The following is an 18,993-nucleotide window of genomic DNA, read 5'->3' on the forward strand; positions in this document are numbered from 1 at the left end:
TTCAAAATAACGACGCCTACGAAACGGCGATAGGGGCCAAGGGACAACCTACTTCTTTAGAACTCTGTTCATCGCAAGTTTTATCACGACATTTAAAGACTGAGGAATGTGTTACTTGAAAAAAGGTAAAGCAGGCAGGTCGTCAAGGCTAACTCAGGCTTGTCATCTGACTGCATAATGTATCTTTATTCGTTATTAATCGAAACGGCAAAAGTAGCTGAGTAACATCATTCATGCATTACTGTTTAGGACTTTCAATGAGTACTCGTCAGTAATCATCACCAACTGGTGGTACCAGAAACTTAAACAAGTGGTCATTTTGACTGAATCCAACGTCCTATACGATTGGCATGATAACATCAAAAATAAACAGTCATTAATGTCACTTATTGCAAAATTCCATATCTTCTCGACAAGGTCATGTGATGGCAACTTATGTGTTGAAGGCTTTCTTCTCCGCCTCCAAGACAAACTTGATATTTTAAAGCAAAGTTATACTGCCCAAAGAAAGCTGCATAAACTCTTGAACATCTGTGGAAAATTACTATAAATTTCACTCCGTTTCGTCCTTTTCTTTTCACTCTCTCTTATTGTAACTCTTTTCTTTAAGCCAGCCGTAGTCTTGTTCGTAGCTGTTAATTTTATTCCATAATAAAACATAATGATAATTGCTACCATAATATAAATAGTGTAGTATTGTTGTGTAAGCATTGTAAGTAAGCTCTGTAAACTGTGTGAGAAGTGTTTAAATAAAATGATAATAATAATAATAATAATAATAATAATAATTTAATAAAATAATCACTAATCCTTATTAACTACGGCTACAGTACAAAAGAAAAGCTACGTTTTAGTGTCTAGGTTGTTGTCGTTCAAATAAGTGCTAGTTACTTCAAATCACTAACTTCTTATTTTAACACATACAGTCAAACCTCTATCAGGCGGACACCCTCGGAACCCTTGCAAGTGTCCGCTGAAAACAGGTTACCTCAGAATTCGTCTTAAAGGGGTCATTTAAGATCCGTCAGGATAAAAAGACCTTGAAAGGATCAGATCAGTTAGCATTCTTGTGAACGATCGAGAACTCTGAAATACCGTATTCCCATAAACAATGACAAGTATCTGAGGTAAAGTGATTTAAGTATACAGTAACCGTATCTATATTGATCGACGAATCATGAGAGGGTTTAGGAAATCAAACAAGAACATAAGTTCTGTAAAAACAAAACCGAACAACAAAATATTGCATTTCTGTAACAGCTCGGTTTGTTGGCAAACTTAAATGACCGACCTACTAAAACGTGGACAAAAAAATCAGGCATTCTTTTTGCAGTGTCAGTTTGATACAGGTTTCTAACAATAGAAATTACCATTAAGTCTCCGCTTAATAAAGGTGTCCGTTGAAAAAGGTATTTTTTTAACAATGAATGTGGGAAAAGAAAAATGGGACTCGCTTATTAGAGGGGGTCCGCTTAATACAGGTTTGACTGTAACTATAAGGGACCGTTCATTTTTTATAAGGTAGGGGGGGCTGGTGGGATTTGGGGGGGGGGCCATGCGAAAAAAATGGCTTTCGAGGGGGGGCCATCCCAAAAAAATAAGGGAAAAAGGGGGGGTCACGTCAAATATTTTAGTAAAACTTTAAAATGGCATAATGTTTGAAAATCAAAAAAATTGCTATAGAATAAACACAGAAGGCAGGATATAAATTTATTACAAACTTCCCTTCTGCTTAAAAAAAACGTTTGGCGACAAAAAGCATTTGTAGCTACTGAAAAGAAGTATTTAACACTGTTATTTTCGAATGCAACTTTCACTGGCACTCATCTTCATCTCCGCTGTCGTCGAGTTCTTCGTCGCCGCTTGCGCTGCTATGGGAGTCTCTTTCACCAATGCTGTAAGAAGCAGCAATGCTTTCCGCCAGAGTGTACTCTTCAGGGTACATGAAGGTGTAAACATAATCTCTGAATTCCCGCTCAAGGTTGGTGGTGATTCTGCTTCTTGCAGCATTGGTGAAATAATTCCCCTCCAAGAGCTGTGCTATGTATGGTCCATCTCTTCTAAATATCGACGTGGCAACATCCTCAACTTTAAGACACCCTTCCGGGACGGCCGTTCTAGGAGGGTACACAAGGCATTGTGGAAGATCATTTCCTAGCGGGTTTCCAACACAGATTCCATAAACTCGTTGGACGTTGTTTTCAGTCCGCTTCCTCTTTCTTTCATTTGACTTTCTGCGGTTTTCTTTTTCCTTTCTCCTTTTGTTGATGTGCTGTTTGAGTATGCCTTTGAATATGCTGTTATAACTGCTCTCCTTATTTTCTAGTGTTTCCATGTCCTGCGTGACCTTCGTCAACTTAGCTTCTGTACATTTAATCTGTTTTACATTAAAACTGTGGGCAAATTCTTCGCCCTGCTTTAAAGCAAGCCCATTGGACTGAAAGAGTGTGGAATCGTGTTCCTTCACATCTTTCAATATGACATTCAACTTTTCCACCATTGCTCTGTGCTCTTTGATGGAGAAGTTCAGTTTTCTTCCATCACTGGGCTTCAACTGGTACCCTTGCATGGAAAACTCACTCGCCCTTTCTGAACAGCCATCCTCACCTAGAAAAGTTGCTTCTTTTGCATGTAAGATGTCAAACTGCCTGGATCGTTCAGCTGTAAACCTTTTCTTAAACGACTCGTCGCTTTCGCCATTATTGCGCATTTTGAAGTGAGCCTCTTTTATGATGCTCATGTAGTAATGCGCTCTTTCCCCGACTGGATTAACAATATAAAGAAGAAAGAGCATGGAAGTGGCAGGCTGGTTTTATCTGACCCAGAGAGCGTTGCTCTATTTGCAGATAAGTTTATTGTCAAATCGAAGTTTGTGGTGGATTATCTTCAGCATCTCGAAGTGCTGGAATTTAAAAGGAAAAAGAGAGCAGAAGAAAAGGCAAATTTAAGTAGGGAGGAGGATTATCCTTGGACTGAGTTGTGCGAAGATCTAACCAAGCTTAAAAAGCTACGTGTTCCAGAACTGAACAAGTACTCAAACCACCACGGGCTGAAACAGCATTTGAAAAGCAGCAAGAGTGAGAAAGTAAAGGCAATTGTAAGACATTCATGCTTGCAGCAGAAGAGTCCTCTCAGAGCTGGCCAACCAACACTGAGAAATGCCAGGACATTGACACAAAATGACAACAGGGCAAGTGCTGACAGCAGTGAAACGGATGAAAGTGACAATGATGAGTATGACAGTGACGCCATTGACTCTGGGGGAGAAGATGACTCAAGTGACGTCATTCTTGCGTTCATCAATTCAGATGAGGAAGATGCCAATGAGAGGCCAAATGCCACACGCTCAGGGCGAGCCATAACTAGGAGATCCGAAATTGACTTCTCTTTCTTTTGATTTGTTTTTTAAACAACAGCTCTCTGTCGTATAGAGATTGTAAATATTGTCTTCATAGTGAGCACAATAACGTGAAGTAGGGGGATAATAGAGAAATATTAAAAAAGTTGAAATCTAAATATTGTTTGTTCAATTTTTTTTTGAGGGGGGGGGTCATCCCCAAAACTGACCGCTATAAGGGGGGGCCATGTGAAAAAATTGGTAAGCTGAGGGGGGGTCATGCGATTTTAAAATGGTGCTTCCCAAATCCCACCAGCCCCCCCTCCCTCATAAAAAATGAACGGTCCCTAATGTGGCCTATTTATCATGCGTTCCACATCTTGAAATACTACTTATTTTTAAAATGATAGTCATTGTTTTAAAAATGGCAACAAGTCCATGAATCGACCAAGAACCGACTTGGAAGTGTGGTTAAATTTGCTGGACAGTAAGCAGGTTGAGCAGGACTTCTCCAAAGCGTTAGGTCCAAGGATGGCAACAAGAGGAAAAAAATCTAATGGCTCATCTAGAGAATATGCTCGTGCAGATATTGGGCACTCATAGCTTTACGGTCAACTTGAGCTGCATGGTCAAGACTAAGCTGAGAAAAGTCTTCCTTTTAATTACTCCGGCCAAGCGAAGTGCATGTACAGAGTTTATTGAACACAATTCCGACGTCAGCACTCTCGTGCCAAATTAGATTTTGTGGCTTGAGTACCACTTTGCACTTGATGTGGAAAACAAAAGAACGATCACACCATCGCCAATCTCAAATTTCGTGGTTGTTATCTAATTCAACTCCAGAACACTCTAGGCCGAGCTCTTTAGTTGAATCATTGACTTGCAGGTTTTCATGCATTCCCCCTGGAGTCCAGCAGCTTTAACCTTGAACTAGTTAGCCTTAGATATTAGATTATCTTGATTCCGCGATTGTCTTGGTTCCTTGATTAGTGCTAAAACCTCGAAGGATAGACCACTCCCTAATTTTAGGGTGCAATAGAGGCAGAACAAGAGATTAATGCTTTAATTGTCTGGAGTGAACTGTCACTGTTTCTCTGACCCATTCCACTTTTAACCTGTGATAAGGCATAAGAATGCCCGGTAGCAGGATACATTCCAGTCCACTACTGTCCTTGGGTAGGAAAAACAAAACACACCGTATGTGAAGGCAGAATGATAATCTCTTCTTCATTGTAACCTCTCATTAAATATTCCGCTGTCAGGTCAAGGAAGTGCAAACCAGAGTTAGATATCACAGCTAGACGCGAGTTGTGATGCGTTCGATGGGTAGACAACCACCAAACGACACTTAAAGCGTCCATTGACCTTCCAAAGACGATCCACTGTTTCACTAAATCTTTAAGAACATCCCTGGATTTGGAGGATAAAGGAACTATGATGTGTTCCCTGGATGTCTCTCCAACAAATGTTGACTGCATTGTTCTCGCACCTTATGTACTTGCTTTTGTTTTGGTTTCTGCTCTTCTTGTGCTTACATCACTTATGTCATATATCGCTTAACCTACTTTAATTCCATTCGTTTGCATTACTTGTTTTTGGCTCTGATATTACTTACACATGATCTTCACTGGTTATATTACATCACAGTACCTACAACTCAGGGGCGGATCCAGGATTTTCTCTTAGGAGGGGGTACACCAATAAGGAATGGCGTAACTGACTAGTGAGGTCTGTGTTCTTGGGCACGACACTTAATTGTCGCAGTGGCTCTCTCCGCCCAGGTGTATAAATGGATACCGGTGAATCTAATAGTGGAAGTAACCCTGCGATGGTCTAGCAGCCCATCCAGGAACGGGGGGGGGGGGGGGGGGGCGTTGGAGTAGAAAATACTCCTAGTCTCTTCATGCTGCTGAAACCGGAGATAAGCGCCGGCCTGTGTGGCCTCTAGACTCGTTTCCAGACGTTTATAGTGTGTAGAAAGAAAGTGTGTGTGGGAGGCACGGGGGCCTCATGGCTCCAGATTGAGCGGTCCGGGTGACGTAAACTTTTCTTCTCGTGGCTTTTCAATTCCTCCTGACCCGACTATCTACCCTTGGGTCTGCGACGATTTTGAAAGCCTTTCATCAACCATTTTGATTCTCTCTTCTGAATACATGTACCACAGTTGGAAATCAAACACTTAAATAAGATAGGCAGATGTTTGAACAGAACAGGTAGAAGAAAGCTTCATTTGATTTTGAACTTTACAGGTTGAGAGTCTACAACAAAAACATAAGACAATGACGTCATCGTCTCACTGCACTTTCACGCGTTCCCGACAATTTCCTTTGCTTTATCGATTCCTGTCTGATCCTCCACAAACCTACAAAAAACGAGGCCAATACGGACCGAACAAGATAGTTAAATAAAGTATTTATTATAATTAATGGCTTTTTATTATCTGCTGATAAAAATTGATAGACTATGTCTCCGCGATCCATTCACGGTAAGCGCGCGCTCAGAAAGTAAGCACTTATTTATGTTTCTCACTTCGCTATTGTGAACAGTTAACTGAAATTGTCCTCCAAACATGAAATTAAGAAGTTTTCCATTTGACAAAAACCTGTTTATTTTGTGAAATAAACTGAAAAAGCAGTTCGTCGAAATTAATTCATGAGCGGTCCATCTGAGCGGTCCGTATTGTGAAATTCGGGCCGCTAAGGGAACCAATCAGAATTCTCGACCAGTTCAGTCATAATAATACTAATAATAGTTCTTAAAAATAAACCTCAGCCAAGTGATAAACAAGACCGGAGATTTTCCCTGAACATTTACTGTGGTTTTACCAGGCTTGGATGTCTGTACAAAACAAAATTACAAACCTTGTAATTTTGTGACAGTCTACGACAGGAATTTGATTTCATTTTCATCAGAAGTACAACTTACTTACAATGTTATGTTTCACACCTTAAAAGAACTAAGAATCGTACATCGAAACTCAGAGGTTGTCTCTACTGGCTAATTTTGGCGAGTATAATTGAGATAAAGCCAAAATGCCTGGCTTTCTTTTTCTAGTATTCCGAGTTTTTGAGAATCAATGTCTACCTTGTGTCACTCAATTTCACTTTCTATCCTGGCCTCTGTTCCCTTTGTAGTTACCTCTGAAGACAACGGCACTGGTGTTTACAGAACAGTATGGAATAAGTTAAGAGAGCACAGCAAAGTATGGTATGACTAACTTGTTTAATTCTATCTGCCTGTTCAAGAAGGTCTATTTACAATCTCTAAATAATATCCTATCCATTTCAGAAGTGAGAGACACAGACCAGTGTTAAGCCTGAATTATGTCATGTATTTTAGTTTGTGGTTTTCTTTCCTTTGGTGTCACTCTGTAAGTAAGGTTGTAATATGAAAGACCAGTAAGTCCAATATGGACTAATTCAGGTACTTCATTTTCACCTCCGCAACTTCTTAGCTTGAGGTGGCTGGCCTCCATTTTGGTCTCCTACATGATTGTTGCTTTCTAGATCTTCTTCACTGTCATCACTGTCCTCATCTTCATCCTCACTTAATTCTGTGACACAAATGATATGAGTATGTTAGTCTGTGAAAAGTGCCGCGGCTGCTGTAGCAACTGTCAAGCAGGCTGTATAAAATAGGCTACAAGTGCTTTACATGCCCATGTCTTCTAATTTCCTGCCAAAGCACGCAACTGAATAACTGGGACTGAATGTCAGTGTTGCAGACTAAAGGAAAATATTTTTAATATCCCAAACTCACTGGGTGAGCTTGGATAACCAGAAGCTAACCATCTAATGGGAGGGCAGACTTTCAATCACTTGAATACTCCCCAGGTTAGCCTGTTTACAGTCAGCTCTCCATAATGGCAATGGTAACACAATATAAACTTAAAAAGTCTGCAGTCTGCATTTTACCTTTGATCTGGAGTTTTTAAATTTCACCCTCAGTCTACATCTTACCCCAAGTCTGCAGTCTATGATTTACAAAACACCGTTAGTTTAAATGCCAGAGTTTGTATTGAATGTAACAGAGGTATTCAGTGACAGGAAATATAAAAAAGGAAACCACTATAAACCCATTGCCTTGGTTCCTTGCTTAGGCAGTTTTAATGTGATTTAAACAAATTTTATCCTCATTGTTTTCCTCTCCTCATATGATACATGTACTCTCAACATAAAGCTATTTTGTTTGTGTCTTTAACAAAGTTAGGAAGCATTAAAAAACTCCGAGTGCTTTCAATTATACTGAATTTTCTGGACATTCCTGCTGAAATATAAATAAAACACTTCCATCAGGGAGGAAACTCTCCAGAAAAAGTGATCCAACTCTGAACGTGGTCCTCCTTGACTGATCTGACTGGATGTTCCATTTTCGTAAATTTTCTTTTAACCCTGTATGGTCTTGTTGCGTTGAGCGTTGTGTACATTTTAAACTCTGAAGGCATTTCTGTCGACGTTTACATTGATGACTTCTATGGCGCAGAATGTACAGCTTCGTCCGAGCAGGCTTTTCAACGTTTGAATTCTTTGTTCGACGAGTTAGGCATTGATAAGTTAATAAAGATGGTGAATTTTAAGCTCGGTAATGAAATCTGAAGGTGAATTAATCAACATGACACGAGCGTGGGACAAAGAAAAATTCTGAGTCCCCGACAGGAATCGAACCCATGATCTCCCGAACACCGGGCGGGCGCTCTATCCACTGAGCTACGAGAACTCATGGAGAGCAAGATCATTTAACTGAGTTCATATATGATAGGTGTCCTGCATACTGCTAGGATCAACGCTATCGAATTCATCGTGAGTAGTGATAAGTTAATAAAGATGGTGAATTTTAAGCTCGGTAATGAAATGTGAGTTAGGCATTATGGCCGCTCGCAAGAAAGATTCTCCTCCATGTCACAAAATGCTTTGCCTGGGTATTTGGGTCAACACCTTGGACATGACTTTATCTGTTCCTGCGTTTCGCGTTTCTGAGCTTCAACAAGAACTTCACGCGTGGTCGGTGAAACCATCCTTTACGAGGCGCGAGCTCCAGCGGCTACTTGGTAAATTATCATACGTTTCTGCTTGCGTTCGTCCAGGCAGGGCTTTTATGAGTCGCCTCCTCAATGCCCTTCGTTCGTGCTCTTCTTCTCCTCGGCGTACAATTTATCCTATTTCGGATGAACTTCGTGCGGACATTGACTGGTGGATGTTTTTTCTTTCTCATTACAATGGCATCTCTGTTATTCCTTGTGATCTCATCATTTCTAACCCGGAGCAGTTCGCCACTGACGCTTGTCTGACTGGTTGCGAGGCGGTTTGTTTCGGCGAGTGTTTTCACAGAGAGTTTCCGGATTTCATTCTCAACCAAGGTCGCCACATCAACGAATTAGAGCTGCTCACTATCGTCGTTTCTATCAAACTGTGGACGCACAAGCTTCAAGGTCTGGGAGTAGAGCTTCTAACCGATAATGCTACCTGCGTTTCAGTCATAAACTCTCAACACTCGTCTAATGTTTTCATGCAGCGCTGCTTACGCGAACTCTGGCTGCCCCTTGCTTTGCATAACATCCAGCTCAGTGTGCGTTCGGTTCACAGGTGCGACAACTGGTTAGCTGACTCGCTCAGTAGATTCCACACAGGCAATTTTTGTTCCCAATTCAACTCACTGGCTGCAGATTTATCCCTTACAGAATGCACCGTGCCAGACACTTTGTTTCTGTTCGCAGTCGAGTAGCCGGGCTCATGGATCTATCCACTGTTCTTTGTTTTGCAGCGAGTGCTGCCCCACTGTTGGACTATGCTTGCAAGATTCAGTCCTTTGCATTTCAAGAGTCAACCAAGAGGAACATGAGAACTCAATTGAACGCTTATCTTTTATTTTGTGATCACTTTGCTTTAATCCCGTTTCCTGTTTCAAAGCAGACTTTTTTTAGCATATTTAGCTTTCCTGTCGAAATTGTTATCTTGTTATCGTTCTTTAATTAACTACATCAATATTCTTAGACATATCAACAGGTCACTAGGAGCTGATTTCTCCTTTATGCATGACTATGATGCTTTTCTTACGCAGCGGGCTCTCCATCGTGTTATGGGTGATTCAGTGCATTTCACTCATCCGGTGACTTTTGATATTCTTCTGAATGTATTGCATCATTTTGATTGGTCTTCTCAATTGCATATTTGCATGCATGCGGCTTTCCTAGTTGCTTTTTTTTCCTTTCTTAGAATTTCTAATTTAGTACCTTGCACTTTAGCTTCCTGTCAGTCCGACAACGCTTATTTCCTTAAGCGCGAAGATGTTTCTTTCACTGCGTCAGGAGCGGTTCTTAGGGTGTATAGGACCGAAACTATTCAATTTAAACAGCGTGTTCTAGAAATCCCTTTACCGTTCATCCCCAATTCCGTGTTGTGTCCAGTCACAGCACTTCAGAATTATTTTCGCGCAGTACCTAGCCAGGCTAGTTCGCCCTTGTTCGTTGTCAATCACTGTGGTTCGCTTAAGCCTTTACTCGCCGCTCATTTCAATCGGTTCTTAAAATCTTTCGCTGCTGTGGGTCTTAACCCATCCACTTTTGCTTTCAATTGCGGCGCTCCCACCGTATTTATTACGGCACAGGGCGACTGGCGCAGCGATGCATATTTAGTTTATCTTAAATTGTCGACCGAGAAGAAACTTGACATCTTGCGTGCCATTTCCGTTCGTCTTTCCAACTTGACTTAATTTTTTATTATTATTATTATTATTTTTTATTTTATTTTTTCTTTCCCCTTTTTCCTCCATTCTCATTTCACTTTTTTCCCCCCACTCATTTGGGTTTGGGGGTTAATTTCATAGCCTGTAGTTTTCAATAAATTGTTCTTTTGCCCCAAACTCGTTGCGTGCTGTTGTGTCTACTAATGAGGCCCTGTTAGGGGGGTTGCCCATGTCCCCTGTCTGAATTTCACAAGCAGCTATCTCGGCACTTCGCAAGATTCTTATGTTGCCGTTCGAAATTTCGTCTTATTAATAATAATAATAATAATAATAATAATAATAGTAATAATAACAATAATAATAATAATAATGAGAATAATAATAATACTAAAAATATTAATAAGATACTTTCAAAACTGAAACCAGAGTGACTTTCAGTTTTTGTAGGTGCAGTTTGTTCAACCTCGATCCATGGCTAGACTAGTAATGACCCCAATAAAATAACGAATTGATGTGACACTACCAGTTAAAAGTGAATGCCTTGTATCAAATTTGACATGATAGTAATGTAGAGAATATTAAAACATCCACTGAAGTCAATGAAGACACAACAGCAATGGAGTAATAATTAACAATTATTCCATGAAACCGCGTTGGATATGAAGTGATAAATAACCAACGAGCGCGTAGCGCGAGTTGGTTATGATCACTTCATATCCAACAAGGTCGAATGGAATAATTGTTTTAGTATATTCTTAATCGGGTTTTTGCCGCCGATTTTTATTTCAACAATTTTACAGAGCGGAAAATTTTTAAACTTGGCGCACTGTTTTCCATATAAGGTAAAACTCCGACTAATGGCTCATAGTCGGAGTTTTTGAGCCAATCAGAGAGCTAGAAATGCAATAGTCGGAGCTGAGAATATACTAATAGTGTATATTTTAGGGCCGTCTATGTTATTATTTAAAAAGCTCTACTCAGAGGTTCAAACGGTCTGGGCGAATGACACTCCTTCCAGATGATGTACCTAAGGACATCCTGCCAAAGACCACCGTCTGCTTGGCTTTCATCATCGGAGTCAAGGTCGCTGGTCTCCTCGTAACTTCCTTTGGCTGGCAGAAAATCTTCCACTTCATTTTGATATCTAAGAAATGTCTTGTACGACATCTCTGTCAGTTTGACAAAGTCGTCTCCTCTCTGAAAATGTCCTACGTCCACTTTGCCTGCTATAGTATCTCGGTGACAGATGAAGTAAAATCTCTCCAACAGATGACAGATAGATGGAGCGCGCGCGCACGTGGATCTAGTCTCCTACTTCTTTGGACTCGTCACGCAATCCTCCTCTGTGACGAGCCCTAGTTGGATATTAGTTTTTATAAGGTCGTAATACTAGCAATAATGATAAATATTGCATAAAACGTACAACAGTTTTTAAAGACATGTTTCGGCATGCTTATGCCATCTTCAGTTTAATAGTATATAACTTGTGTCACGTATCATTAGTCACTCTATTAAACTGAAGATGGCATAAGCATGCCGAAACATGTCTTTAAAAACTGTTGTACGTTTTATGCAATATTTATATTAGTTTTTGTTAATTAATGTCGTTAATGACGTTAATGTATTTCAGTCGGTAAAATGAGACGCATTTAAAACTCATTTCTTGGTTTTATTGAAACATTATTGACCTTATTGTTTAAAACATTCACTGCTTTCATACTGCTTTCACAAATCCGAAATTCGCTGTAAGTCTGTTTTGACATTGGTGTCACTTTCCCTATTTCGCTGGAGTAGTCTGTCAATCGTTGCCAGTTCGTGGCTCTCGTGTCGCCGTTTCAAGGCCATGTCGCTTGTCAGAATTTACCCCTAAGAGGGCCTCACTAATTTGGTGGTTTTTGGCTTTGTCAAAACGCTTAATTTGTGACACACCCCCTAGTGTGGTTCATGTCTTTTCGCAGTCGAGTCAGGTTTCTCCTCGGTCATATCGAGTTCAGCTTTGTCTCAAAGGTCAGTTGTGGTTTCTCCTCGCTAGTTTTACCCTCCCTACCCTCCCTGGGTTTAATTTCATAGCCTGTAGTTTTCAATAAATTGTTCTTTTGCCCCAAACTCGAGGACTATTACTAATAGTCCTCTAGTAGCGTAGCCAATTAAAATGCAGAATTTGCATGGTTGTAGCGAAAACTAAGACCCCCGAAAACTAAGACCTAAGACCTAAGACCCGAAAACTAAGACCCGAAAACGAAGACCCAATAACGAAGACCCGATAACGAAGACCCGAAAACGAAGACCCGAAAACGAAGACCCGAAAACGAAGACCCCCTGTGTTCACTTTTGTTTGATTATCGTTTCCTTCGTCTTTGAGTGGGATTTATTACAAGTTTTGCCAGGGAAACTAGCTAGCATGGCGGCTATTGTTTTATCGTTTATGGCCCGTTTTAGATTGTCCGAATCCTGGTAAATATAAAGATCAGATTGACTGTACAGACTTGACAAGCTCTCTGATTTTCCCGACAGAAGAATGTCACACCCCACCTAGCAACAGTCTGACAGTTCGCCTCGCCGGATCCCAAAACTGAAGTAGGAACACCTCGTTAGTAATTTGTCTCCATAATGTTTGGCTCGTGTTTCAGTTTCATTTTTTAAAGCAATGAAGGAAAAATAATCAAACCATCGACAGAGTGCATTGACTATATGCAAAAATCGGTTACTTTTCCGTTTATTTCCTTGTTCGTCCCGTAGGAAAAGGCACGTGATCTGATTTCTGTTGGCAGTATTAACCGGGGTGAAGTGAATTGCAGCTAAGTGAAAATACCTGAGTACAGGTGTTTTATGGCAGTTACTGTTATGATGACATTAAGGCGACTTTAAGTGTTGGTGCCAGTGCACTAAGAGAAAGGTTGTAGTTGTGTTAATTTAGATTCAAGTGTTTGATTTAGCCCTATAAAGATTAAAAGAGGTATCCTATTTAATAGTTTTATTCACTATTTTCGAAAGTTGTTCCAGTTTCATCTTAAGTAAGAAAGAAAAAATATCAACACTCCAACAGCGTCAAAAGCCAAAAAAGTGCAGTTAGTATTACTGACATTGCTATTGTTTGTTAATGTTTGTTATGTTATTTTATTTGTGTTGGTGCCAGTGCACTAAGAGAAAGGTTAGTTGTGTTAATTAGATTCAAATTTTGCTTAATTACTTGGGACGCAAGTGTTTGATTTAGCCCTATAAATATTTAAAGAGGTATCCTATTTAATAAGTTTTTTTCACTATTTTCGAAAGTTGTTCCAGTTTCATCTTAAGTAAGAAAGAAAAAATATCAACACTCCAACAGCGTCAAAAGCCAAAAAAGTGCAGTTAGTATTACTGACATTGCTATTGTTTGTTAATGTTTGTTATGTTATTTTATTTGTGTTGGTGCCAGTGCACTAAGAGAAAGGTTAGTTGTGTTAATTAGATTCAAATTTTGCTTAATTACTTGGGACGCAAGTGTTTGATTTAGCCCTATAAATATTTAAAGAGGTATCCTATTTAATAAGTTTTTTTCACTATTTTCGAAAGTTGTTCCAGTTTCATCTTAAGTAAGAAAGAAAAAATATCAACACTCCAACAGCGTCAAAAGCCAAAAAAGTGCAGTTAGTATTACTGACATTGCTATTGTTTGTTAACGTTTGTTATGTTATTTTATTTGTAATCACTGTTTTTTTTTTTATTGATTGCCGCAAGAATACCATGCCATTTCACACTCCAACAGCATCAAATGTGAAAAAAAATTCAGTTAGTATTACTGACATTGTTATTGTTTGTTATGTTATGGTATTTTATTTGTAGTCACTGTTTTTTGATTGTCGCAAGAATACCCATTCTCTGGTGCAAATAAGGCGCTTTTACGGCTTTCTTAAATGGACTTAGGCCAAGTGTAATCGAGTGTAATTGAAGTACAGCGTTTGACCGAGGAAATAAATCAGTTCAATCTGTTGAGTGAAAACGTTGTACTGTAGTGGTGGATTTTCTGTTTTATGGGTTGAGTCCTAAAGTTGCTAAAGTCCGGGCGGCGGAAAGACATCATAATCCTACAATTTATCATAATCAAGGACGGGGGTGGAGCAGGGGTTAGGAAAATAAAGAAAATAAAGGGATCTTAGTTTTCAGGTCTTCGTTTTCGGGTCTTCGTTTTCGGGTCTTAGTTTTCGGGTCTTAGGTCTTAGGGGTCTTAGTTTTCGCTACAACCGAATTCGCATTAGTCCACTAGTTGGGTGATACTAAAGTGCCTTATTGCCACAGTGCTATAGTGCCTTATTGCATAGTGCTTTAGCGACGTCAACGCCCAAACCATCCCAATAGAGCACTCTGCACTAAAAATCAGCTTAACTTAAGCTTACCTTCGCTCGTGGCTGTTGCTGATGTCTTCTCTTCCTCGATAATTTTCGTCAAACAGGAATTAACATCATTTTGAAGTTTTCTCAGGGAATACACTAGGCTTTGCAAACTCTCTTCTTTTCCTTCACAAGATTCACTTGAATGAAGATCGTGTTTAAATTCTATCAATGCGCCGCTTCTTTTCGTCAACACACCAACTACCGCCATTTTGATTCTACTAGAACCTAGTCCCTTTATATTGAAGTCACGGCCAAAAAGTAAGCAGGAAACGCCTGCTTTGAATCGCTGGACTCGGCTTCGTTTCGAAAATGTTTCTGAAGGGTGGTAGACCTTGGTAGATGGCCGATTCTACGGAGAAGTCTTCAACAGATCAGGAAATACGAATTGTTTGGTCGTGGTTTAACTGCTGGACCGACCATCAAAAGTATGAGTTCATGGATATCCTTGCAAGTAAAGTGACTCCTGGTAAAGTATGTTCTCTTTTTGGAGCCATGGAGTCTCTCTCGCTTGGAAGTCCGGATGTGTTTCACTGCCAGCTTCGAATGTTTAACAAGTGGTTTTTGCGTTGGACTGACCACGAGAGAAACCTTTTTGTGGACGGTCTAGAGGAAAGGGACTACCAAACAGTTCAATACTTCTATGAAAAAGTGTCACAAACTGCTGATCAGGAGTAGAGATGGCCAGTTGAACTGTATGTTCTGTATGTTCAGCCGCTTCTTCTTAATGGTGTTGGGTAACGATTTTTTCTGAATCTAGCCTTTACATCAAATCGGGGGGGGGGGGTACTTCCTTATAAGAGGCTAATGGGGATGTGCTGCTGGATGGAGTTGCATTTTCACAACTGGATTGACTATCATGGGGTCGCATTTTCAATAGAGTTACTAGAATGGGGTCGCACATTTTCTGATTTTTGAGGTAAGACAGTTCTTCATATTTACGGTTAGCAAAATTACCAGAATGTTTGTACTGTAGGTGAAAAGTAAAGTGGTCTTTATTCAATATAAAGTACATTTATAAATAGAAAGTGACTAAGTTGGGATTGCGAAAATTACATATTCACCCAAAAGTGTTTAAGATGGAGTCTATAATTGGCCACAGCATAGACTAGAATGGGGTAGGGGCTCTGAGAGGCCAGCAGCACATATCCAGCAAAAACTAACCCACATACCTCCCCCAGGCATCAAATGTGACAACTTGGTGGTGAGCTGTGGTGAACACAAGTGGTGACGCTTTCACAGTGGAGGAGTATAAAGAACAATATTATTAACTGGAACACTGATAAGTGAGTGGTCACTTTGCCTTCCTTTTTGGCAAGGGAGGCAAAGGAAAGAGAGAGCCTGATACCAAGGTTGACTACTGCTTTGTAGTCCTAAACATTCACGAAGCGAAATTTTACAACCCTAGAGCAGTGGCGGATCCAGAACTTGAGCTAAGAGGGGGGCCTGGTTTTGTTTTACTTGCCCTGCCGGCTTTTCTTCCTTCTGTCATTTATTCTTCTTTTAAGGCAGGGGACCGGGCCCCTGGGCCCCTCCCCTAGATCCTCCACTGTAGAGTCCTTATTATTTAAGAGAATGATTAATGCGCACATGTACATTAAATTATTCATTAAAATAAATGCATTTTTAAATACACTTAAAAGTTCGTACATAAACATTCCTTTAGAGATTAATAAATTATTTCCTTTGTTTGTAACCTTATACTTAAGTGAACTGAAATTCATCTATGCCAACTCTCCCAGATTATCTGGGAGTAACCCAGATGTGGACCGAGTCTCTACCGTATGGGTCGCCAAATCTCCCAGGCAATACAAATGAAAGTGCATCAAATACATTTTTCATTCAGAAACATAACCATGAAATGAGAAACAGAACATTAAAAGATAAATAAATAAATAAAAAGATTTACAGGAAAGGACCATCTGAAGGTACTCCATTGAGAAGAGCATTCTACAATTCAGATTTACACCTTTTCATTGATGTTGTTTCACTTATCAATTGCATGCAGTGGAGAGAGGCACCATAGAGTAAAGTGTCTTGCCCAAGAACAAAACACAATGTCCCTGGCCAGGGCTCAAACCCAGACCACTTGATCCGGGGATGAGTGCACTACCTATGAGGCCACCGTGCCTCCTGAAAATTAGTTAGGCTACAAGTTTAATGTTGGACTTCCAATTTAAAGGCAATTTGCAACTGTCAGAGGCATTCATTTTCTTTTAATTTCTACCAGCTGAGTAAGTGACTGTGTGAAAAAAATTGTGAAAAAATGAAATGGTTTCCGATATGGTGTAGTCAGTGTTCAGTTCATTTTCAAGCTAACAATTTTACCAGTCACTTAAATGAGTACACATTTTATTCAACAAGTTTGGAGGGGACCACATAAAGTGTTTTGAAAAAACACAGAGAAAGAAAAGTTTTTTGACACTCATCAAAAGGATTCTACATTGCATTCTTCCATGTTTGAACAACAAGTATTTAATTTCTTTCCTATGATTGAGAGGCTGTTTTACTCTGACAACTTTGTTGAATGAGAAAGTAGTATATTAAACTGTTATGATATTTGTCACTTGAAGATGTGTTTTTTTTCAGGAACTTAGCACTTATAAAATTGCACATGGGTATCAGCCAACTTAATTCCAAATTTTACAGACTGAGGGGCTTTTTATTAACTGTTTGTCTCCCAGGGCTGAATTAATCACCTGTAGTTTGCACCTTGCAGAATTTCCAATGGTCAATGTTCAAGCCAGGTGAGTTACATACGGGGTGTATGCACGTTATAGTGTACAAAAAATTTACTGTTGCAGTTAATTGTTTTTCCTGGCATGACTTTCCCAACAAAGTACAGTGAATGCTTCCCATAAAATGAGCAAGAGATGTCTCCCCCCTGTAGTTGTGACAAATCTTGTTTTTGTATTTTTTGGGAAGTCATGGTGACCTTTTGTTGTTTTCTTTGTAAACTCCCAGCTATTCACTTAAAAGCTCATTGGATGTCTTGTCTTGTAATTTTGATTCTTTCTTCTGCTGATATTCTGCTCTTCTCTTTTGTCTTTCCTTTACTTCATCGATTCCCATAACTTTCCAAGCAGGGTTTTTTGACCTCATGTTTTCTTGAAGGACCATTATAAAATCCTCATGTCTTCTTTGTTCTGCTGCTAAGGCCTCACGTGATGTAGCCTCCTCTGGCAATTTCTAAAGTAACAATAATCAAGTTAATAAACAAAAAGATCTATTCTCCATTAAGCATGCAGGGCATTGAGTCATTTGTTCCATCTTCCAATAACTAACTTGAAACCTTGATCGCCCTTAAAAGTTTGAACTATTGGGAGTCAACTTTAAAGAACTCTGTTAAAAATGTTGTGACCAAAGAGATCTGAACCTAACAGAACTGCATCCTTTGTTAATTTACGTTCTGATTGGTCACAAAGAGGGAGACACAGGACTTTGCAGTGTTGTGGTGTTGATTGTCTTTCTAATGCAGTAATAATGTGGTGAATAAAATCCCGCCTTGCAGTGCTGTGGTGATCTCAAACCCTATGGTGTGTGATGTTTGTGTTTTTCATGCTACAGTGTTCAGTGAAATGAAATTATTTGCAGTGCTGGCATTTCTTGTTAGACCTTTCTCCGACCTAAATTTAGCACAAAAACTTCCTTGATCTGTGCTAATTTATAGTTGCATAGTAAGCGCAACACTTACCATTGAGCCGCTTCGGGGACTGCAATGATTTTACTTAATAAAGCTATCCATCATAGTGTTTAAAATACAAACCAACCAATACAGAACAACACTGTCTAGTTAATCTTCAATATGCCTAAGCTGCCAATCTGAAGCTGTTTTTGACCTTTACAGGAGTCAGCAGTATCGACTCATAGACAATGACCAGCATTGTGATATGTTTATTTTGTCGAAAATTGATGAGGTATAAAAGTTCTATGTCAAGTGTTGACGTTCAAATCAAGGGGCTAAAAATATATGTTGCGGTGACGCTGTTTCGTTGAATTTTATTGCGGTGATGCGATATTCGTTAATTTTTTTGGCGGTGTTGCAGTGTTCAGAGGCCCCCAGTGTCCCCCTCCACAGTGTTGAGGAGTCAGGAGGGAGAGTTGTTACACTGCCAATGTCATGTAGATAACTCATACGGTTGCTATTTACTTCTATTAGAGGAGCTTGTTTGAATCTTGAAAAATTTGTTTCCGGGGTTGAAGTCAACCCCTCCTTCTTCCCCCTCCTATACACACATTGCACAGTTAGAAGATGGCGCAACATGGTCTGTTACTGGTTCCTATTCATTGATTTGTAGCACTAGCTATGAGCTGTTTAGTTATTCTTTAGGCTTCATCGCAAATGTTCTCGTTTGTTTAGAGAACTCTCCAGATATCCAGTTCAGGATGGCAGGGCTGCACGCCGAGTTCTTCACTGAGGCCGCCTTAACAAATATTTCGCAGGTAAATACCTTTAGCATTTCTTCTTTAGATGGTACTATGGCCTTCATTAGAATCCAAGCCACGCCTAAACCACCAAAAGTAATCCCAGAACTTAGCAAAAGACGGTACAGTCTGTCGCTAATCATAATGCCGTTGGCTCTGACTGAGCTTATGTAACATGCATGG

At 39.8% G+C, this 18,993-nt stretch overlaps 3 protein-coding genes across 3 annotated transcripts; 1 reads left to right on the forward strand and 2 right to left on the reverse strand.

The window, feature by feature from the left end:
- Positions 1-6,141: 6,141 nt before the first annotated feature.
- LOC145483736 (uncharacterized) lies at positions 6,142-14,611 on the reverse strand. Its single transcript, XM_081462286.1, has 2 exons — positions 14,392-14,611; positions 6,142-6,890 (listed from the first exon to the last, which is right to left on the reverse strand). Exons 1-2 carry the CDS (start codon positions 14,594-14,596, stop codon positions 6,772-6,774), a joined length of 324 nt encoding a protein of 107 aa, XP_081318412.1. The 5' UTR covers positions 14,597-14,611; the 3' UTR covers positions 6,142-6,771.
- Positions 7,932-9,058, forward strand: LOC145483724 (uncharacterized). Its single transcript, XM_081462273.1, has one exon. It carries the CDS (start codon positions 8,183-8,185, stop codon positions 9,056-9,058), a length of 876 nt encoding a protein of 291 aa, XP_081318399.1. The 5' UTR covers positions 7,932-8,182.
- A 457-nt stretch (positions 14,612-15,068) lies between the features above and the next one.
- On the reverse strand, positions 15,069-18,970 carry LOC145483735 (uncharacterized). Its single transcript, XM_081462284.1, has 2 exons — positions 18,837-18,970; positions 15,069-17,574 (listed from the first exon to the last, which is right to left on the reverse strand). The coding sequence occupies exons 1-2, from the start codon at positions 18,951-18,953 to the stop codon at positions 17,350-17,352; spliced, it is 342 nt and encodes a 113-aa protein (XP_081318410.1). The 5' UTR covers positions 18,954-18,970; the 3' UTR covers positions 15,069-17,349.
- Positions 18,971-18,993: the final 23 nt, after the last annotated feature.

The sequence above is a fragment of the Orbicella franksi genome, chromosome 4 (genome assembly GCF_964199315.1).
Source record: "Orbicella franksi chromosome 4, jaOrbFran1.1, whole genome shotgun sequence".
Classification (NCBI taxonomy): Eukaryota; Metazoa; Cnidaria; class Anthozoa; order Scleractinia; family Merulinidae; genus Orbicella; species Orbicella franksi.